Source organism: Drosophila persimilis, unplaced genomic scaffold (assembly GCF_003286085.1).
Source record: "Drosophila persimilis strain 14011-0111.01,24,50 unplaced genomic scaffold, DperRS2 tig00000002-arrow-pilon, whole genome shotgun sequence".
NCBI classification, from domain to species: Eukaryota; Metazoa; Arthropoda; class Insecta; order Diptera; family Drosophilidae; genus Drosophila; species Drosophila persimilis.
In genome coordinates, this window is record NW_020825289.1 from 3363980 (window position 1) to 3387667 (window position 23688).

General features: G+C 43.1%; 1 protein-coding gene across 4 annotated transcripts; it reads left to right on the plus strand.

Annotated features, from left to right (window-relative positions):
- Positions 1-12711: 12711 nt before the first annotated feature.
- Positions 12712-23037, plus strand: LOC6591199 (follistatin). 4 transcript variants are annotated; one of them, XR_003408460.1, is made up of 6 exons: positions 12712-13173; positions 17345-17664; positions 18268-18453; positions 22065-22140; positions 22397-22558; positions 22617-23037. XR_003408460.1 is itself a non-coding variant. In XM_026986064.1 (4 exons), exons 2-4 carry the CDS (start codon positions 17508-17510, stop codon positions 22067-22069), a joined length of 348 nt encoding a protein of 115 aa, XP_026841865.1. In that variant the 5' UTR covers positions 12712-13173; positions 17345-17507; the 3' UTR covers positions 22070-22250. The 4 variants fall into 4 exon arrangements, 1 of the variants encoding a protein (XP_026841865.1); XM_026986064.1 differs by lacking the exons at positions 22397-22558; positions 22617-23037 and having other exon boundaries at positions 22065-22250; XR_003408461.1 differs by lacking the exons at positions 17345-17664; positions 18268-18453; positions 22065-22140; positions 22397-22558; positions 22617-23037 and adding an exon at positions 17174-17319.
- Positions 23038-23688: the final 651 nt, after the last annotated feature.

Below are 23688 nucleotides of genomic sequence, written 5' to 3' on the forward strand. Positions count from 1 at the left end.
AACAGTATCGTAAAAATGGCCAGAGATAAAGTATTTTAAGACTCTAATTAGATAGGTCATCAGACGGAAAAAGGATTAACGAAGTGCAATAATTAACATTAGAGCAGATGTAGCTTGCGGTTTTATGTCTATAGCTTTGTCTATCTCTCTATATAATTCCCGTTCCTGACATGCCAAATTGAGATCGCGGTCTGTGTTGCCTTCCCTACCAATAATTCCCCCTCCCCATTAACCCACATATCAATTAGTCCCTTTTGCGAACGGCGATACCAATATAGATATATAGAGAGAGAGAGCAAGTGGCAGTCTTGGGTTCGGATGACAATTCTAGGCCTTTACGTATAAAATAAATTGAATAGTTTACATAAATCCCTAGTAAAAAATGGCCATAATACCTCCTGGTACGTCACCGAGCCATAACGCAGCATCACATCATATCGATCAATATCCAAACGTGAAACTGACGATCTAATATGTTGGTAGGAAAAACTCGCCCAGGCCATAGCGGAAGAGCCACGCTTTTCCTCCATTCTTCCAATCGTCAATATAAACTGAAACCGTAAGAATTGTTTTCTAAAGCTTCGTGTCAGTAAATTATAATTTCTAGGGCTGCTTCTGACGGTTTCAATAATAGAGTCCGAGCTAACACTTTTTAAGGCTCCTGCAAGGACAGAAGAGGCCCATATCGCTTGTAGTAGTCGCCGATCTACTGATATTTTGGCGTATAACTGGCCCGATCGCGGGGCTAACTTCATGGTTCTTATTACATGTTCCCATGAAGCAACAATGCTATTTTGCCCCTCATCTCGACATATCTCTTACCCTGTAAAATGATAATGATTTTCAAAACTTTCTGTAGTGGTGATGAGTACCGAAAAAATACGAAATGTAATGCAGAGAAAAGGCATAATTGAAGCAAGCAGAGCAATGGTTGACAAGGCAAAAGTAAAGGTAACAACAACAAAAAACGAACAAAGCCCATATTAGTACTACTATTATCTTGACCGCAACTGTATGTCCAAATCTCGTCCAAAGATTCCCACAAGTGCGGCAGTGTCGACGCTCATTAAATCCAGCGAAATCATGCCGCGACTGTATAGAAAACATATCGCTGCTATCCTCAGCCTTAACTGTCTATTGTTTGGCCGAGCAAAGCGGCGTGCAGCGCGAAAAACGATTTCTTTATGGTGCAAACAGCGTCATAAGTTAGATGTATTTGCCAGATACTCGCAGAAACCCACTGCACGTCGCTGCCAAGATGCACCTCTGAGGGAAATAAAGACATTGAATGGCTTGGATGTCATTACGGCGTGGAGCGTTTTATTAGGAAATGGCGTGCTGGTGCGTATTAAGCCAGCCGTTGATAACATAACGGTGGCAACTCTTTACTCTCCTGGCCACCATCCCCCCATTCCCACCTTCGACCCAGCTAATGATAGCCGCCAGGCAGTGCCTTGTGTGTGCCTGGTGCCTGTCTGCCACATTGACGGGTATTTATTGAAAGTGCATCTGATGGGGAATATGGACAGTGCGAATCTGTGAGACAGCGAGGCAGCGGCGGGCATGCTCCCCAACCCTGCTCGTGCATGACTGAATGGAATCACGTTCGCTTGAGTCATGCCGATGCACACATATTTATATTTGGCGGTGCATCCACCCCCACCCCTCTGAAAAGCCAATTGAAAATCAAAATTCAAAAATCGAAATTCCCACTAATTTCAGTTCTCTACGTGTCCTGCGTAGTAGTTCAATAATTTTGATTTTATGAATGAGATTTTTCTGTATGTCTTCTGTGCGGCCGTCACATCCAATCAAATCAAAATGTTAAATTCACTTCAAAGCAAACACATTTTTGCAACTTCCGTCCGTCATATTTGAGCTGCAGCCGGAAATGATGAGTGGGAAAAATATGTACGAGTAGAGTATAAATCTTCATAACGTTTAGCTATCAGTCACACAGATCGAATGTTGTCGTTCATTGCAGCGCAATTTCAGGATCTTTGGCGATTCAGTTTACGTTTCTCACGACAATTAGTACCAGCAAGTAGCAGGTGAGCAGGAGAGCAGGTGAGCAGCAAAGGACACTGTAGCTGGACTGGGGCGGCTCAAGTGACGGTAATTTGCGGTGCCTCAAGGATATTTGATGACAAAAGGAAATTGCTTTGTGCTAATCTGTCTGCCTGCTGGCCCGTCTAGACTATGAGTGATTTCTGCCGGCCTGATGTATGCCGGCCGTGTGTGGCACAGTCCGCTTAGGCTTTCTTGGCTGTCGGCACTTTACATCAAAGTAAAAGCCATTGCGATTGGCTAGACAGCGCTTTATAATCCTCTCCTCGTTAGTTGGATTACATTCGGTTTCCCCCACAAATGCTTGTGTGTTTATATTCATTCACACACACGCACACGACACAAGATTGCCAATGTAAATGAAATAAAGCTAAAATTAGCAAACGAAATAATATATCTTCTCACCAGGTAAAAACCATTCTAATACCCAATGCTCAAAACGTGTATGGGGGTATATTAGATTTGTGGGGAAAGTGGATGTGTGTAACACCAAAAAGATCAGAATCAATAGCCGAGTCGATAGAGCCTTGTTTGTCCGTCCGTCCGTCCGCCTTATCAGACGCCTAGGTCTCATAGACTCATAAGAGTTGGATCAACGAAATTTTGTGTCCAGACTCCTGTGATATTACACTGTTACAAGTGTTACAACTGTTACAAAGAACGAAAATTGAGGAATAGTGACTTAGTATCGGGTATAAATATAGATTCGCGGCCGTAGCGTCGACTCACAACGTTACCTCATTTTTTTATACCCGATACTCAAAATGATTATTGGGGTATATTAGATTTGTGGTAAAAGTGGATGTGTGTAACGTCCAGAAGGAATCGTTTCCGACCCCATAAAGTATATATATTCTTGATCCATGTCTGTCTGTCCGTCCGTCTGTCCGTCTGTCCGTCCGTCCGTCTGTCCGTCCCCTGTGGCATCCACATTTTTAAAGATACGATAAAAGCAAAAACGCAGAATCGTAGAGGATGACTATATGTTCTAGAGTGTAAAATTTCAACCAGATCGTATAATTATTATAGCCAGAATCAAGAAAACAATTTTATTCTTTCTCGCTCTGTCTCTCTCTAACACACAGGTTTCATGGTCGGTTTTGCCAATTGCAAAATATGAATTCAAGGATCTCAGAACCTATGAGAGCCAGAGCAACCAACTTTGGTATCCACACTCCTGTGATATCGGACCTTGACCGTTTCGTGTCCAAATTTCGCCACACCCCCTTCCGCCCCCGCAAAGGACGAAAATCTGTGGATGCACAATATTGCACATTCAAGCAAACTGAAAATGCAGAATCATAGATAATGACCATATCTATCAGATTGCCGAATCTGGATCAGATCGGATCATTTTTGTAGCCAAAAGCAAGAAATCAATTTGCAGTGGCTACGCAGCGCCCGACGTCACGCTCAGATTTTCTGTCTCTCTCGCACGCATTCTTTGTCGTGTCGTTCAATATTAGCGGCGTCTGCCGGAGGAGAGCCATACTGACTATGTATCGGGTATAAATGTAGAGTTGCGGTCTCCGCAGCAGCTCACAACGTTCCCCCTCGTTTCTTTTAAATTTTGAGATTTTTAACGGTATTTCACGGTAAAATCGTATTTATGCGTTTGGTCAAACGGCTGCACCTTAAACTTTTATCCGTAGACTTTTATAAACTCCAAAAATAAAATAAAAGGCTATTCCATAGCCTCCAATGCCTCCTAATGAACCGTAATGCATTCTGTAGCTACATAATAAACCATACAAATAAATATCAAAGGGGTATTCCAAAGCTTATGTCCACTTTAATGCACCTAAGAGAAGCTGTAAGGGACAATTACACGATCACACAAAAGCTGCAGCACATTGGTCAGAAACTTTCGGGGCACTGAGATATCTGCTCACGAAGCCGTATATTGTTGTCTAGGCATTCCTTCGTGTGGAATAGCAAACAAATGTATTCCTGTGAATACTTTCCCTGCAGAGTAACGAGTTCGAATTCTCAAATCCACAGCCTTCCAAATATGAATTATGACATATTCGTCAAAGGATTGCTGGAGCGGTTTTAACAATGACCAACTGATCTTGAGATCCTGTGTTTAGCCGATTTTGCTGTCCAGAATAGAGATGATGAAGAGGCCGCAGAAAATGAGGCCATAGTAGAAGCTTTATCCCCCTCACCGATAATAGTGTTTTATTATAGAACGGACCAAGACTTCAATTTGAAAATATATATATGAGGTTTAAAATAAATGCAGATAGTTTTAACTATTTTGGAGCATTAATGATGCTGTTTTATCCGTGGAGAGATGTAGAGAAAGAGTTAGTGAGCGAAAAATCATTTTTACAAAATATGAAATACAATATGAAGGAAAATGTAGGTGAAGAGTCAGTTGATGAGGAGTGTAGGGCTTTAGCGATTCCACAAATAAGTTCTCCAAGGAATGTTCTGAATTTTAATGGCCAGGCCGTGGATCAAGTTAGGAGAATTTAAATGGTTAAGCTTCCCCCGATTGTTCCCCTTAATACTTTAGTCAATTTCATTAGATCGCTTAATTTGAAACAAAAATCTTATCGCACCCATGTTCTGCATAAGGCGAGAAATAAGACAGTTTTTATGAGCTTGTAGGTGACGGCGCAGGCGTCGGCATGAGTAGAACAATATCTAACAATTTTCAGACTATTTCCCAGGAGTTTAATCGTTTCCCGGATCTAACCCTAAAACTGTTCTTCTTCTGTGTGCTCCCCCGGGAAAGCTGCATTTGGTATTGGAGGTGCCACACTTCACTCAATGTTTTCTTTACCTCTCAATCACTAAACAATTGGGTCCAGATTTGTTATATACCTTGCGTTCAAGATTTATTGATTTTTAAATTCCCATAATTGACGAAATTTCCATGGTCGGTGGAAAAATGTTTTCATATTCGAATAGGCTCCTAAAACGCATATTTTTAAGGCGAAGTATCCTTTTGGTGGCATTTCTGTTACATTTCGTCGACCCAAGGCAGTTGTGGCCAGTAGGTGATCGTTGGATAATCAAATCCTCATCAGGAGCGTGAAATCCATACAGTGCAATAGTTGGCTCTAGTCTCTGTAATGGCTTCAAGTTTTTCGAACTTAGAGAGCTAATGCGATCTGTACTCCGTTGAGAGTTACCTCTTAACATTACAAATATCAGCAGAGCAACGCAGTTCAGGTGGAATCAGAAATATACTTGATTTGAAATTTGAAATGGAATAGAAACACATACAATAAGAATCAAATATACAATATATACATACAAATATCACTCATATTACAAATATTAGAATAAGCAAATCATCTTGTTTGAAAGCACACAACTATGAACTCCTTGTGACTGGCGCATTAACATAAAGTAGAAGTACTGTAGCGTTAGGAAAATATAAATATGCAACTAACATACACATAAGAGTTTCAAAACTTCGAAAACACAAGGTTATCCTCCAACTCGAATGTCCAAAATTTGCGTAGAGCGCGGCTTTAACGCCATCTGTTGAAATGGTTTTTCCGAGTTTTTTGTGGAACAAAAATCTCTTTGATCATGGAATGAAGTCTTTTGGATTGTAAAAACCATCAACCATGGCGCCATCTGTACGAATGGATTTTCTGAATTTTGTGTGGAACAAAAATCTCCTTGATCAATAAAATCCACAATTTTGAAAGTCGTCTTTATGGATTGAAGGCTTTTGGATTGTAAAACCAGCCAGCGCCATCTGGATGGATGGATTTTTTTGTGGAACAAAACTTTTTCTTTTGTATGTATGTACATATGCACAAAAAAAGGACACAAACCAATATGCTCATATGTATTTTCTTTATGATCTTTCCTGTTTTCGTATGGTTTCTTGCTGCGTGTGGGCTGTGCGTGTTTTAATTAATTTTTGTGCTGTGTTATGTTGAATCGTGCTAAATGGAATAATATCGTGAACAAAAATTTGAAATTTATAATATTCAAACAGTGAATATACATGCACCAAGCTAACAACTGTTAGTTCCAAAAACTAACTCACCACAAAATGTGGCGCGAAGCCTATAATCCAATTAGATTTGACTTCCAAACTTGTGGTTTGTGTTGAACAAAATCTCCGAAAATCTATTCCTACAGATGGCGCCATGGTTGATGGTTTTTACAATCCAAAAGACTTCAATCCATGATCAAGGAGCTTGAACCTTAGAAAAACCATTTCTACAGATGGCGTTAAGGCCGCGCTCTACGCAAATTTTGAATATTCGAGGTGGAGGATAAATATCCAAAGAAGTTCGGGGGTATTTTATGAGCTGGATCTATCTGCATTAAAATAACATTGCCTCCGTTAACAAGACCATCTGAACTATCCACACTGAATCTCATGAAATATTTAGCCGTGGTTTTGATGAAGTACACAAACCTTGTGTATTCGAAGTTTTGTATGTTAGTTGCATATTAATATATACCTAACGCTACAGTATTTCTACTTTATGTTAATGCGACAGTCACAAGGAGTTCATAGATATTTGTATGTATTATTTATACTATTATTTGTATGTTCTCTTATTGTATGGGTTTCTATTCCATTTAAAATTTCCTTTGAAGAGTTACTCAAGTATATTTCTGATTCGACCTGAACTGCGTTGCTCTGCTGATATTTGTAATGTTAAGAGGTAACTCTCAACGGAGTACAGATCGCATTAGCTCTCTAAGTTCGAAAAACTTGAAGCCATTACAGAGACTAGAGCCAACTATTGCACTGTATGGATTTCACGCTCCTGATGAGGATTTGATTATCCAACGATCACCTACTGGCCACAACTGCCTTGGGTCGACGAAATGTAACAGAAATGCCACCAAAAGGATACTTCGCCTTAAAAATATGCGTTTTAGGAGCCTATTCGAATATGAAAACATTTTTCCACCGACCATGGAAATTTCGTCAATTATGGGAATTTAAAAATCAATAAATCTTGAACGCAAGGTATATAACAAATCTGGACCCAATTGTTTAGTGATTGAGAGGTAAAGAAAACATTGAGTGAAGTGTGGCACCTCCAATACCAAATGCAGCTTTCCCGGGGGAGCACACAGAAGAAGAACAGTTTTAGGGTTAGATCCGGGAAACGATTAAACTCCTGGGAAATAGTCTGAAAATTGTTAGATATTGTTCTACTCATGCCGACGCCTGCGCCGTCACCTACAAGCTCATAAAAACTGTCTTATTTCTCGCCTTATGCAGAACATGGGTGCGATAAGATTTTTGTTTCAAATTAAGTGATCTAATGAAATTGACTAAAGTATTAAGGGGAACAATCGGGGGAAGCTTAACCATTTAAATTCTCATAACTTGATCCACGGCCTGGCCATTAAAATTCAGAACATTCCTTGGAGAACTTATTTGTGGAATCGCTAAAGCCCTACACTCCTCATCAACTGACTCTTCACCTACATTTTCCTTCATATTGTATTTCATATTTTGTAAAAATGATTTTTCGCTCACTAACTCTTTCTCTACATCTCTCCACGGATAAAACAGCATCATTAATGCTCCAAAATAGTTAAAACTATCTGCATTTATTTTAAACCTCATATATATATTTTCAAATTGAAGTCTTGGTCCGTTCTATAATAAAACACTATTATCGGTGAGGGGGATAAAGCTTCTACTATGGCCTCATTTTCTGCGGCCTCTTCATCATCTCTATTCTGGACAGCAAAATCGGCTAAACACAGGATCTCAAGATCAGTTGGTCATTGTTAAAACCGCTCCAGCAATCCTTTGACGAATATGTCATAATTCATATTTGGAAGGCTGTGGATTTGAGAATTCGAACTCGTTACTCTGCAGGGAAAGTATTCACAGGAATACATTTGTTTGCTATTCCACACGAAGGAATGCCTAGACAACAATATACGGCTTCGTGAGCAGATATCTCAGTGCCCCGAAAGTTTCTGACCAATGTGCTGCAGCTTTTGTGTGATCGTGTAATTGTCCCTTACAGCTTCTCTTAGGTGCATTAAAGTGGACATAAGCTTTGGAATACCCCTTTGATATTTATTTGTATGGTTTATTATGTAGCTACAGAATGCATTACGGTTCATTAGGAGGCATTGGAGGCTATGGAATAGCCTTTTATTTTATTTTTGGAGTTTATAAAAGTCTACGGATAAAAGTTTAAGGTGCAGCCGTTTGACCAAACGCATAAATACGATTTTACCGTGAAATACCGTTAAAAATCTCAAAATTTAAAAGAAACGAGGGGGAACGTTGTGAGCTGCTGCGGAGACCGCAACTCTACATTTATACCCGATACATAGTCAGTATGGCTCTCCTCCGGCAGACGCCGCTAATATTGAACGACACGACAAAGAATGCGTGCGAGAGAGACAGAAAATCTGAGCGTGACGTCGGGCGCTGCGTAGCCACTGCAAATTGATTTCTTGCTTTTGGCTACAAAAATGATCCGATCTGATCCAGATTCGGCAATCTGATAGATATGGTCATTATCTATGATTCTGCATTTTCAGTTTGCTTGAATGTGCAATATTGTGCATCCACAGATTTTCGTCCTTTGCGGGGGCGGAAGGGGGTGTGGCGAAATTTGGACACGAAACGGTCAAGGTCCGATATCACAGGAGTGTGGATACCAAAGTTGGTTGCTCTGGCTCTCATAGGTTCTGAGATCCTTGAATTCATATTTTGCAATTGGCAAAACCGACCATGAAACCTGTGTGTTAGAGAGAGACAGAGCGAGAAAGAATAAAATTGTTTTCTTGATTCTGGCTATAATAATTATACGATCTGGTTGAAATTTTACACTCTAGAACATATAGTCATCCTCTACGATTCTGCGTTTTTGCTTTTATCGTATCTTTAAAAATGTGGATGCCACAGGGGACGGACAGACGGACGGACGGACAGACGGACAGACGGACGGACATACAGACATGGATCAAGAATATATATACTTTATGGGGTCGGAAACGATTCCTTCTGGACGTTACACACATCCACTTTTACCACAAATCTAATATACCCCAATAATCATTTTGAGTATCGGGTATAAAAAAATGAGGTAACGTTGTGAGTCGACGCTACGGCCGCGAATCTATATTTATACCCGATACTAAGTCACTATTCCTCAATTTTCGTTCTTTGTAACAGTTGTAACACTTGTAACAGTGTAATATCACAGGAGTCTGGACACAAAATTTCGTTGATCCAACTCTTATGAGTCTATGAGACCTAGGCGTCTGATAAGGCGGACGGACGGACGGACAAACAAGGCTCTATCGACTCGGCTATTGATTCTGATCTTTTTGGTGTTACACACATCCACTTTCCCCACAAATCTAATATACCCCCATACACGTTTTGAGCATTGGGTATTAGAATGGTTTTTACCTGGTGAGAAGATATATTATTTCGTTTGCTAATTTTAGCTTTATTTCATTTACATTGGCAATCTTGTGTCGTGTGCGTGTGTGTGAATGAATATAAACACACAAGCATTTGTGGGGGAAACCGAATGTAATCCAACTAACGAGGAGAGGATTATAAAGCGCTGTCTAGCCAATCGCAATGGCTTTTACTTTGATGTAAAGTGCCGACAGCCAAGAAAGCCTAAGCGGACTGTGCCACACACGGCCGGCATACATCAGGCCGGCAGAAATCACTCATAGTCTAGACGGGCCAGCAGGCAGACAGATTAGCACAAAGCAATTTCCTTTTGTCATCAAATATCCTTGAGGCACCGCAAATTACCGTCACTTGAGCCGCCCCAGTCCAGCTACAGTGTCCTTTGCTGCTCACCTGCTCTCCTGCTCACCTGCTACTTGCTGGTACTAATTGTCGTGAGAAACGTAAACTGAATCGCCAAAGATCCTGAAATTGCGCTGCAATGAACGACAACATTCGATCTGTGTGACTGATAGCTAAACGTTATGAAGATTTATACTCTACTCGTACATATTTTTCCCACTCATCATTTCCGGCTGCAGCTCAAATATGACGGACGGAAGTTGCAAAAATGTGTTTGCTTTGAAGTGAATTTAACATTTTGATTTGATTGGATGTGACGGCCGCACAGAAGACATACAGAAAAATCTCATTCATAAAATCAAAATTATTGAACTACTACGCAGGACACGTAGAGAACTGAAATTAGTGGGAATTTCGATTTTTGAATTTTGATTTTCAATTGGCTTTTCAGAGGGGTGGGGGTGGATGCACCGCCAAATATAAATATGTGTGCATCGGCATGACTCAAGCGAACGTGATTCCATTCAGTCATGCACGAGCAGGGTTGGGGAGCATGCCCGCCGCTGCCTCGCTGTCTCACAGATTCGCACTGTCCATATTCCCCATCAGATGCACTTTCAATAAATACCCGTCAATGTGGCAGACAGGCACCAGGCACACACAAGGCACTGCCTGGCGGCTATCATTAGCTGGGTCGAAGGTGGGAATGGGGGGATGGTGGCCAGGAGAGTAAAGAGTTGCCACCGTTATGTTATCAACGGCTGGCTTAATACGCACCAGCACGCCATTTCCTAATAAAACGCTCCACGCCGTAATGACATCCAAGCCATTCAATGTCTTTATTTCCCTCAGAGGTGCATCTTGGCAGCGACGTGCAGTGGGTTTCTGCGAGTATCTGGCAAATACATCTAACTTATGACGCTGTTTGCACCATAAAGAAATCGTTTTTCGCGCTGCACGCCGCTTTGCTCGGCCAAACAATAGACAGTTAAGGCTGAGGATAGCAGCGATATGTTTTCTATACAGTCGCGGCATGATTTCGCTGGATTTAATGAGCGTCGACACTCCGGCACTTGTGGGAACCTTTGGACGAGATTTGGACATACAGTTGCGGTCAAGATAATAGTAGTACTAATATGGGCTTTGTTCGTTTTTTGTTGTTGTTACCTTTACTTTTGCCTTGTCAACCATTGCTCTGCTTGCTTCAATTATGCCTTTTCTCTGCATTACATTTCGTATTTTTTCGGTACTCATCACCACTACAGAAAGTTTTGAAAATCATTATCATTTTACAGGGTAAGAGATATGTCGAGATGAGGGGCAAAATAGCATTGTTGCTTCATGGGAACATGTAATAAGAACCATGAAGTTAGCCCCGCGATCGGGCCAGTTATACGCCAAAATATCAGTAGATCGGCGACTACTACAAGCGATATGGGCCTCTTCTGTCCTTGCAGGAGCCTTAAAAAGTGTTAGCTCGGACTCTATTATTGAAACCGTCAGAAGCAGCCCTAGAAATTATAATTTACTGACACGAAGCTTTAGAAAACAATTCTTACGGTTTCAGTTTATATTGACGATTGGAAGAATGGAGGAAAAGCGTGGCTCTTCCGCTATGGCCTGGGCGAGTTTTTCCTACCAACATATTAGATCGTCAGTTTCACGTTTGGATATTGATCGATATGATGTGATGCTGCGTTATGGCTCGGTGACGTACCAGGAGGTATTATGGCCATTTTTTACTAGGGATTTATGTAAACTATTCAATTTATTTTATACGTAAAGGCCTAGAATTGTCATCCGAACCCAAGACTGCCACTTGCTCTCTCTCTCTATATATCTATATTGGTATCGCCGTTCGCAAAAGGGACTAATTGATATGTGGGTTAATGGGGAGGGGGAATTATTTGTAGGGAAGGCAACACAGACCGCGATCTCAATTTGGCATGTCCGGAACGGGAATCATATAGAGAGATAGACAAAGCTATAGACATAAAACCGCAAGCTACATCTGCTCTAATGTTAATTATTGCACTTCGTTAATCCTTTTTCCGTCTGATGACCTATCTGATTAGAGTCTTAAAATAATTTATCTCTGGCCATTTTTACGATACTGTTCTGTATTCCGCTACCAACACCAGCCTTTATATCTCGCTGCCCTCCCTAGACTCAGCCATCTGGTAGATATGGTCATTCGTTATGATTATGCGTATAGAAATACGCAAATTGTGGATGCCACAGATTTTCGCCTTTTGTGGGTGGGGTAGGCGGCGTGGCAAAACTTGTAAAAAAGCTTGATTCAGTGTGATATCTCACGAGTCTACAAACAAAACTGTTGCTTTTCCTCTTAGTCTCAGAGGACTATGCGTCGAACAAGAAGAGCGGAATGACCGACAGTCACTCGACTCGGCTATTGATGCCAATCCACCACAAAACTAGTCCCTTACCCCTTAACTCTTCGAGTACCGGGTATAAAAAAAACTTACCAATATACAAATATGGTTAATGTTTTTAAAGCGATCTTATTGTTATACTTCTTATACTGGCAGCCGCTATATGTTGTTTTGAAGTTCATTCATAGTGCATGGCCAATGTTAAGTTAAACACGTCCAATGTTAAATTTTATGTTAATGACTCTTACATTTTTCTCTCTCGCTCTGTGGTGTGAGCGTTTGGTTTGAGCGTGATTGTTCAAACGCAACGCAACCACTTGGTTTGAGCAATGCGGTTCGATGCGTTTTGACTTTGAGTGATTTTGCCATACAAAACGCAATCACGTCGAACTCAAACCCGAATCCAGCTCCGACTTGAGAGACTTTTTCCCACTCATTGGATGTTAATGTTAGCACTGCCGCACTGTTTGGCACAATTTTAACGGCCGCGGAAAAGGAAACAACGGAAATTGGTGTCGCCGCGGACAGTTAAAGTTAAACGTTCAGTACTTACCGTACTCTGTGATTCGGCAAAGACGTTATATTAGAGTAGTGTTCCAAATCAGACAAGTGCGGAGCACGCGAAAACTTCCGAGAATCGTTTGCTTCAGAAAGCTCGGCGAAAAGAGCGATCAGCTAGCGGAAGCAAAACACAAATCGTTGTCGAGCTTGCAGTTTCCATTTTCAATTACGTTCACTTCTGTTCTGGCCACGAAATATTTTTGTGTTGTATTCGGTTCATTCGGTTTTATAATTTTTTTGAGTTGCATTTTCCACAAGTGTTGAAGACAGGCCAACGAGCTGATAAAACAAGATGTAAAAGTAGAGCCATTAGCCACTAGCCAAAACCCATCGACAATTTTCGCGTGGTCGCAGCCAGTCTGTGAGCCGCCACAGAGCGGTGCTAATCATCGCTAAACAAACGCTGAAAAGGTGAGATAAGAGACAGAAGAGGTCCGCTCTCGGGGATGAAATTTTCATTATTCATTGACACCATTGCGTGGGCACAACTTTCGGAGTAGGTCGCCATTTTCATTCCCACTTATTGGTACCACTGCAGTGGCAGAAAAACTCTTCTACGATAATTGCACATCTCAGACAATAACAAAATTCTTGCATAGTTGTCAACAGAGGGAAGGGCGCGATCGACAGACTCAATAAGAGCTCGGATTTCATGTGAGCCGATATTTATTTTTATTTGCCCGACGAGACGGTCCTACAGTCTTATGCCTGTGCCTGGGCCTGGGCCTGTGCGGTTTGCTGTGTCTGCAAGCCCTGCCTCTGCCTGTCCGATTCGGAGACAGAAACGAGTACGAGTACTACGGAGTATTAGAGGGCAAAAAAATAATGGGAGGAAAAACCAATAGCATACCATTCCAGAAAAAGCAAACAGCGATTTCACGCTCTCTTCCAGCTCTGCGATCCTGCCGATTTCCTGTTTACTTTTTGTATTTTTGCGGCTACCGATCCCGCTCCCGCTTCCACTCCCGCTTCCACTCCCGCTGATGCCTGTAAATGAGTCGACTGGCCTTAGATCGTACAGTGCACGGTGCATACACGGGCTCATCAAATAAGACCCTCTCGAGTGGCGGGTGTTCGGCCAACGCTGCGTATGTGCAATGTGCAGTGCGCCCACAAACGCGTGACGCGATGCGTGAGCTCTCCAAAAACAAACATCTTCTTGGATACTTAGGCTTCAAAGTGGTCAAAGTCGCCTGTCCCTCCGTCCCGGGTATCAGCTGCTGTTTTGGTGGAATGCTGTGGCATCCGCGCCGGCAGTCCGTCAATTCAATTTTTGTTTTGGTTTGGTTTGTTTGTGCGCCTATCCTATGTATATTTATTGAAAATTTACTGCTTGCATAACAAACGACCAGCTCCTGCTTTTGCTACTGCTGCTGCTGCCGCTATGGCTGTTGCTGTTGCTGCTGCTGCTGCTGCTGCTGTTGTTGTTGCTGCTGCTGTGGCTGCCGCTGTCATATGCAAATGGTGGAATGAGGGGCAGGCGCTGAAAGGGCGCGAGGGTGGGGGCGCTGTCCAGAAGTCATTAATCTCGCGCCAAAACTGCTGACTTTGTCGAAATGAATTTCCTGTTTTTGCTGGCTCCGCGTCCGCCCCGGCAGATGACAAACAGTTTCCTTAGAAGCTCCACTCCAGAGAGTCTGGAACGGTATCGGTTTGGCGGGCTGTTTGTTATTTATGAAACCAAATATGTTGACCCTTTTCTGATTTGAGCCCACACGTCAGTGTGGCAGGGCAGGGCAAACGCACATAGAAGAGCACACACTCGTAAACATAAGACATTCGGTGTTCCGCGGAACGGACAGTGCTTTAAATAGCTGGATCAGTCCTGAGTCCCCCCCGCCCCTATTGCGCAATCGCCTAGCCTGGGAAAAGCGTGAATGGAATGGGGGCACAGGAATAGGGCTCAAAGTCACTCGCTGAAGGCTTCACGGGGGACGGGGTGCTGCAGCTGTCGACCAACTTAATCCCAACTTATCCCATCCTCAACAGCTTTGGAGCTGGGTTCAACTTCCTCGCTGTGCTTTTTGAGCAGCGCAACATTGTTTCCCAAATGTACTGAGCTCTATCTGGGAGATCAGTTTTCTGGCTACACGCATAGCACGTGCTTCAGTGCATGCTCCGACTACGACTCCGCCTTAGACTCCGACTCCGACTCCTTGCGACTTATAACATGATACGCACTGAGGAGTGGTGGACCGGGATGGGAGTTGACATGCGAGCGGGCTAATCTAATACGAGTATGCAAAATACAAAATGCAAATGTAACTAAAGGCGGTTTCCTACGTTTCCTATACTGGAATACCTTTCAAGGGAGGCTCTGGAACCGCAGTGAAACTCAGCACCACGCTTGATGCTTTTTTTGGCCAGCTACGGTCTTAAGGTTGAAATTATGCACTTGTTGCTCAAGTGCATCAGCAGACTCTGATCGGCGCAGCAAAAGATGCAATTCAATACAAACAAAAATGAGCAAAAAAAAGGTCCAGAATAAATGCCCAAAAACATAAAAACAGGTCTTTTGAAGCGGCGGCCAACGGTCAAACTGCATCTCGAGAAGGCATTCGCTGTATCCAGACAGACCCAAACCCCAAACTCTCCAAAACTGTATGTGCGGTGTGTGTGTGTGTGTCTGTGTGTGTCTGTGTGTGTCTGTGTGTGTGTGTGTGTTTATCAGTGGGATTGCGGTTGTGTATGCGTGATATTGTGTTTGGCAATGCAGTTGCTGCTGGCGAGAATGCATTTTATGCCCTGCTCTTGCTGCTTTCTGCTTTCTGTTGCTGCGGCGCTCCTTGCATTTTTGGTTGCTGTGCCTCTGGCGTGGCCGCTCCGTTCCTCACTGTTGGCTCCACGGGCCCCGAAAGAAGTGCCTGCAAGCTTTGAGGAATTCGCGATATCTCCGAGTACAGTAAAGGCCCAAAATTTCGACTCGCACGCAAACAAAAGCTCTGCTGACACAAGCCGATCATTCGAAGGACCATGAAGAGACCCCAAGTCCCATATCCCAGATCATGTCAGATCTATCTAAACGTTAGACACACTCGTTAGGACAGACTCCCTCTCTCTGCACGTGTCGGTGCATCAGTACATCGGTGCATCGGTACGAGTAGTAAAAAAGTTATTTGCGATAGCTTCCGCAGCGGTTATACTAGTGCAAACCCATTGACTGCACCAGGTCTAAAAATAGCCACCGGGCAGGCGTCTTTCCGCTCCAACGCAGGAATGCAGCTTGAGCTCCAGCCCCAGCTCCAGCTCCAGTGCAACTGTGTGGATGTTCCTGCCTCAGGGTGCGTGTACGTGTGCGTGTGCGACGGCTGTGGGCACAGACGGAGAGACGAAACTGCAGTTGGAGCGTCCTACAAAATGTCACAGCGCATGCTAACGCCATAATTTTCGGTCCAAACGACGGACACTGGCTTGGACAGGAACCATGACGCAGTGGGTCATTAAGTGTTCACCTGAAAAGGGCAGGCAGCACGCCTGCCTGCATGCTGGTGGTGCCTGCTGCAGCTGCATGCAACGGCAACATCCGCAGCAGGAGCCGTTCGAGCTGCTGAACTTTCGAAAGTGGCGGCCCGCACTCGGGGGGAACCGCTTCCAGTGGGCTAATCTATTAGGGCTCCGCCGCTGCCTCCGTGAGGACGAGGAGGCGGTTGTTGTCATCGCCTCAAGGACGTTCGCGAGTCGGCCAAATTAGGATACTTGAGAAAAACCACACTACAGTCACGTTTCATTGGCCTCTCTGGGCAGAAATTGTTGCATGTCTGCTCCGGCCTACCCCATCCCTGCATATGTTGTCTCGAGCACGTCCTTAGTGCCATGACGATTGCAATGGCAACCGCGATGGCAGCCAAAGTAAAGCAAATGCCAAACTAGCGACCCAAGCAAACAACCAAACAAACAAACAGGCAGACAGACAGACAGACACAGAGGTGGGGGCAGAGACGGACTTTCAGAGCCAGACGGAGGTGGACGCGGCTGCATAATGTGCGGCAAGGCAACAACGCCACGACTACTACAAGCGGCGACAGCAACAGGTTCTTTATTTTTAGTAGTCGCATTTTGAAAACCGCCTGCTCAATGTCAACTTAACGTTTGAGACTTAATTGTTGGCTCTCTGCCGTTTTGTCGTTCTTGTACAAAAGATTGTGTGCCCGAAGCGAGTTCTTCGGCCAAGTGGCTGCACTCGCACTCCCTCCCTGCATTGCGAGAGCGATGCCCAAGAACTTTGTGCATTTTATAATGGAACCTGGAACTTGCAACTGAACTCATGCCTCATCTCATCCTCTTTTTTGCGCGTGCGTCTTTTATCCTCAGCTTTGGCCGTTCTCCATCGCCTGGTCATGCCTCATCACCATCAAACGAACAGCCACAACCATTTGACATTTTTAAAATCAAATTACAAATTCAAACGCAGAGAAATGCCGACGATCCGCGCACTTCCTGTGGCATCAGCGGAAGCGCGTACACCACCGAACCAATTAGCGGCAACAATGTCAAAGACGTCAGCAGCATCAGAATCGGCCGCAACGGCAGTGGCATCGACATCGACGACAACTACTAGCTACAAAAGTAGATCAATTCTAAGTTTATTTATAGTAATCGCATGGAACTCTCTGCAAGAATTGGCCAGTGACGGGAAAGACGATGGCTGTGTCAGGGCTGCTGGCGACCATGGCCGTGACGTCAATGCGGACCGAGTGAGACATAGACGCACGCCCGGTACTCGCAATCCAAGTGACGAGGTGTCAATGGCACGTGAACACCATAAGCAGCAAGGCAAACAGAAGCCCCTATCTGGTTCTAGACCACATCGGAGGAGGAGCCGCCTGCGAGCCACTTCTCAAGCGGTGTCGATGGCTCTGTTTGCTTTAGGATTGCTGCTACTGAATATGCGGCCGGCGGCGGGTAAGTGTCCAGATACTTTTTCTGACTCACACTTGCTTGAGGAGAGAATGACCCAAAATCATATATTTCGATATTTCCCTGAATCCGTTCATGGCATCCCATCTGTGTCTCCAAATGTATCTCCTCTCCTCTCACTTCGTGCCTGCAGCTGTGCGTCGGTCGCTCGCCCTTGCCCCGGCGGATCGAACGACAAATGTGACACATTTTAGTCAAATATGACGCAATTTCTCACGGCAGAGCTGTTGTTTGTTTACGGCAACGGTCGGCGGTATCGCATTAACTGCTTGGCATGCCGGGTCGATCAAAACAAAACAAACATATCAACAGATCAGAAAGACCGGCCCGCGAATTCTCCCTCCAGCATGCTGCGATATTTGGGATCGTTGGAACGACTTCTGACTCAAGATAGTTAGCGGCAGGAACTCTCCCCACGGATTCCATTTAGTAAACACGCCAATATTTACGGTGGCTATTTCCAGGCCTTCTAAATCTGGAGGGGAGGATTCAATGGAATCTCCCAGCGCATGTCGTATCGCTAAGGTCGACTGTTTCATTCTAATTCTAATAAAATTCTGCCCAAATCTTGCTCTCCTCCCTCCGCAGCCGGCACCTGCTGGCAGACCCACCTGGGCAGCGGCAAGTGCAGCCAGATATTCTCCACGAACATCACCAAGTCGGAATGCTGTGGCGCCAGCCAGACCTTCTCCTACACCGATCGCGAGCTGAGCAGCGTGGAGTACTTCTTTGCGACGGCCATCGGAGGCGGCGTCGAGTGCGCTCCGTGCATTGGTAAGTGCGTAACGAGGTACCACCAATAAGGGTGCGCCCTTACATATGTACATATGTATACCAGTAAGATATTTGGGAAGAGATGGGGCTATAGACTGATCAGTAGCAGCGAGCTTCGTGGGACGAGAAGTAAGGATTAGGCAAATCATACAGCGATTAAATCAGCTATGATAATTGTCTGGTGGGGGTCGCTAGCAAAGAGCATTCAAACGAAAGAAACGATTATCTAATATACCAAATAAGGTACATATGTCGGTACCCGAAGGACAGGGTCTTTTCGTGTCCGACCCTTCTGGATAAATCCGGCACTATAACTCTTAGGTCCGCCTTCCTGAACGACATCTCGGAGATGTCCACGCTGTGTCCCAGAAAGATTGCAAACTTTATAAAAGCATCTGGATGGGACAACTGTTGACATGAAATCTCACTGCAGGGAGGGAAAGATCCCAAGCGGTATCACAACGGGCGGAAACCGGCCTAAGTGTGCCGGGCTCAGAGCGAGCCTGGCAGCCGCCTCTACCTAACCTAACTCTTAGGTCGAAAATAATGGTGAATACGTAGATCTGCGTCTGAGTTCTGCTGGCATCCATTCCATACTTGCAAGTCTCCCTAAAAGTGTTTACGAATAGACTATACTATATACTATAGTCCCAAATCGAGAAAAAACACCTGACACGCGACGCACAGTGGGACATTCGGCCATTTCAGCTCGATAAATTATTAGCTTCTGAACGAAATAAGATATTTTCATGAAGAAGGAAGACTTAAGTTACATTGTCAAAATCGAACTTTGTTCCAGTGCATATTTACTTTTGTGTATAATATAAAATATGTTGATTTTTTAGGATCGATATGGAATGTTTAATGGTCATTTTCGGTGTATATAGCGTATATTATGTAGCTGTATATTATATAGAGGCGGCTACCAGGCTCGCTCACCGGATTCGGGCCGACATAATACCGCTTGGGTATGCGCCTTTCCTGCGCCGTGAGTCGTAATGTCAGCTATTATCCCATCCAGATGCTCTTACTAAGATCGCGAGCGTGGGTGCCTATTTGCCAATGTCCTGTGAGGTGAGAATGTATGACTGCGCTGCACCTGTTTTTGCCTAGTCTGTAAAATAATAATCCATATGGACCGTAATATCTAATAAATTTAATGTTTCTAATGAATAACTCTTGTATTCGTATTAGTGTATTAGTATGTATAGGTAATGTAGAATTTCTGGTTTATATCGTAGTTTTTAGATGTAGCCACAGAGCCATGTCAAGTAATTGATTTGTATCAACCAAAAGCTTTCAATACAAAGCTTACAGTCAGTGAGACTCGACTTCCACAATTGTGGAATTTTATTGATCAAACAGATTTTTGTTCCACAAAAAGTCAGCAAAACCAGTTGTACAGATTTCATATATTTAAATTCACATGCAAGATAGGATTGGGAACGTTGTGAGCTTTATACTAGACGTGTTAAACCAACGATGCTGGCGCCATTCGACAGGTTTGAATTTATTGACCTAAAAAATCGATCCACCGATAGTATTGGGCTAAAATAATAAGTTTTAAGATAGGCTATTAAAAGCCATTTGACACGTAAAATTAAATAAAGATTGTTCAAAATTAAACCTTTTACTCATACAGGCAGGCTCTGGCTTTGACTTTCACAAAAATGGTCCGATTTGTATTCCAAAAAAGCAAGATTTCGACGTTTTCAAAACGGATACATTTGGCTCGCCTTTTATACAACAAAACGAATCATAATTGCTGCATTAACATAAATTTAACACTATTTGACATGCCCGATTCGGTTATCGGAACGTTGATATATATAACTGTTATAGCTTGTCAGATGTGTTAACAAGACAGGTGTTGCCTTTAAGATGTCTTGATCTCCTTGGCTCGCGCACTTTCTACCGTCGTTTTGCTTCTTTTTAGAAGCTCTTTTGAGCGATTGAAAAAATAAAGGCATTTAGATCATGCTGTATATTTACGAAGCAACCAGTCTTGGAAAGGGTGCAAAATTATACAAGTGCAAAATTAACATTAGAACGGGGTGTATTTCACCAAGCCCGGACGGGTATATCGAATCCGCTATTGATGATGATCAGGAATAAATATACTCAATGGGGTCGGATATACTCGCTTCTTACGCGGAGGAGCAAGTCCAAACGAGGGGGAACGTTGTGAGTTGCTGCGGACACCGCAACTCTACAGTTATACCCGATACTAAGTCAGTATGGCTCTCCTCCGGCAGATGGCGCTAATATTAAGCGACACGACAAAGAGTGTGTGCGAGAGAGACAGAAAATCAGTCTGAGCGTGACGTCGGGCGCTGCATAGCCAATGCAAATTGATTTGTTCCTTTTGGCTACAAAAATTATCTGATCTGATCCAAATTCAGCAACCGGATAGATATAGTCATTCTCTATGATTCTGCGTTTTTAGTTTTTTCGAATCTGCAATATTGTGGATGCAACAGATTTTCGTCCTTTGTGGGGGCGGATGGGGGTGGGGCGAAATTCTGAGATATACGTTTTATATTGACATCTTAAAGGAGTGTGTGTACCAAATTTGGTTACTCTAGCCTTAATAGTCTCTGAGATTTGTGGTTGCCTCAGATTTTCGTCCTTTGCGGTGGCGGAAGGGGGTGTGGCGAAATTTTGACACGAAACGGTCAAGGTCCGATATCACAGGAGTGTGGATACCAAATTTGGTTTCTCTAGCTCTTATGGGTTCTGAGATCCTTGAACTCATATTTTGCAATTGGCAAAACCGACCATGAAACCTTTGTGTTAGAGTGAGACAGAGCAAGAAAGAGTGAAATTGTTTTCGTGATTCTGGCTATAATAATTATACGATCTGGTTCAGATTTTGCACTCTAGAAGATATAGTCATCTTCTACGATTCTGCGTTTTTAGTTTTCTCGTATCGTCGAAATTGTGGATGCCACAGATTTTCGCCCTTTGTGGGGGCGGAAGTGGGCGGGGCAAAGTTTTGAAATATTTTTGGAGCAGTGACATATCACAGAAGTCTGGATCCAAAACATCGTTGCTCTAGCTCTTATAGTCTTTGAGCATTAGGCGCTGAAGGGGACGGACAGACGGACAGACGGACGGACGGACAGACGGACAGACAGACATGGCTCAATCGACTCGGATATTGATGCTGATCAAGAATATATATACTTTATGAGGTCGGAAACGATTCCTTCTGGACGTTACACACATACACTTTTACCACAAATCTAATATACCCCAATACTCATTATGAGTATCGGGTATAAAAAGCAGCCGCCCAAGATGTCGATGGTAAAGTGGAAGGGCTGTATAGTGAAGGCCAAGAGGCGTTCACTGCCTTCCATCTGGAATTAAAGAAGGATTATGAATCATTTATCTCCTCAGACTCTGTTAATCCTATGTAGGATCAGTAGATCCTATGTAAATTGATTTTACTAATATATTTAACATATTTTTATTTTAGTTGTAATTTTTTGAATATTTTTGGTGAGATATTAGCCGCCTATTTGAGTTTTCTATAGTTCATATTTCATAGTCATTCATACCATAACTTTTCCTATTATGGAAATGCATTATATGTATGTCTATTCCAGTTTAAGCACCCAGTTTTACGCGCATAAGAGTGTTTCCCACACGCATACAGCGATGCGTTCCGTTTCTGAAATGCGGGTAAGTAGTAGCTGTATGTGTGTGCTTGTGCATGACACAACTTTTGGAGCTCATTTACTACAAGAATTCTTGTTAAAAATTCTTGTGGAATTCTTGTGGTAAATTTGATCGTTAACATCCAACAAGATTTAAAATTTTAAAAGGTTAATCTTATTTAATGTTACTATAATTACTATACTATAACATTTGAGACATAACATTTTCTATTCTTCTTAAAAGTTCCGTCATATTCATCGCTTTTAATATTCGGTTCCAGAAAATATCAATTTTATCTTGTCTAGTACAGCGCACAAACACAAATAGAAATAAAAGCATTTGATCCTCCACATATGATGCCTTTAGCGAAATCTTAGACGGAATTAACTGGGTCTCACACCGGACATCTTTTGTACAGGCGGTGATTTGAAGGAGCGTACAGGTACAAATTACATTCAATGTAATTTTAAAGATTTTCAACAGTGTTGTTCTGATTCCAGGCATTTGAGTTTGAGTTCACTAGCATTGAACAATTTGGCGCTGCTTTGGCATGCGATATACGCACGGCAGCTTCAAATGCTCGCCGAGGAAATCCTGCAAACCGATCCAGCGGGAGTGCGAATGGCCAAACTGTCCATTGAAAAAGGAACAGCACAGATATTCTTGCCGTACAACGGGAGCGGCACAACATTAGACGTCGACCAACCAGTCGATAGCAATGACAATGCCATCCGGCCCAACGAGCCACCTTTGCACGATCGAGATGCGGCCAATGTGCTCCTGGCGGGAGAACAGCAGAAAGGCAGCCGCAGTTATTTCATTTGTAAAAATCAAAGTTTAATTTGAAATTACCTCCTAAAAATAGGCAGTCAAAAATTGTATTTGTTGATCGTGCGAGGTTTCATAAAGCTGTTAAACTTATATTTTACGATGAAATGGCAGCGCTCTTTTATTTGGTTGTTCCGCATTGCATTAAACCCGTCCAAAATTTCGTAAAAATATTAAGAAAAAGGAAATTCATGCCCCAGAATTTACAGAGACCTCTTCATCTAATCATCCAAAGGAAAGATGTTGCTGCGTGGGAGATTTACTTTTGTTTTTTGGGCATGGGCGAGGGGCGCTCTCGGGATACTCCGACTGAGGCTCGTCTTCCTTCATTATTACTTCTAAATGATTTCCGCGGTAGGGAGAAGCTAAATTTCCGGGATAGAGAATACCACTTAACATTGATTTCGATATCCCCAAAAAAAACGAGAGAAGAACTCAATCAGTTTGCCTCTGCTGGTTCTGTTAGTCTGCCTCGATCTCAGGCCGGACTTGTCCTCCCTACCATTGGCCAGCCTGCCCCCAGGCAGTAAAATTTAAAACTCTACGCTGTTTAGAACATTATAAAATACATTTATTCACTAAAAGAAAATTTTACCATTTCCCATGGGTTATAAACGTACAGAAACAAAACAAAAACATTGATTATATAAAATAAGTAAAAAAACAGAATAAATAGATATATATTAGACCTTAAATATAGCAACAATGCTGTGGATGGTAAATAATTAAAAGGGCATAGGGACG

Coding starts and splice junctions, on each gene's coding strand:
- LOC6591199 (XM_026986064.1), top strand. CDS start 17,508: ATGGCACGTGAACACCATAAGCAGCAAGGCAAACAGAAGCCCCTATCT. Junction 17,665..18,267: donor GAATATGCGGCCGGCGGCGG/GTAAGTGTCCAG, acceptor CTCCCTCCGCAG/CCGGCACCTGCTGGCAGACC.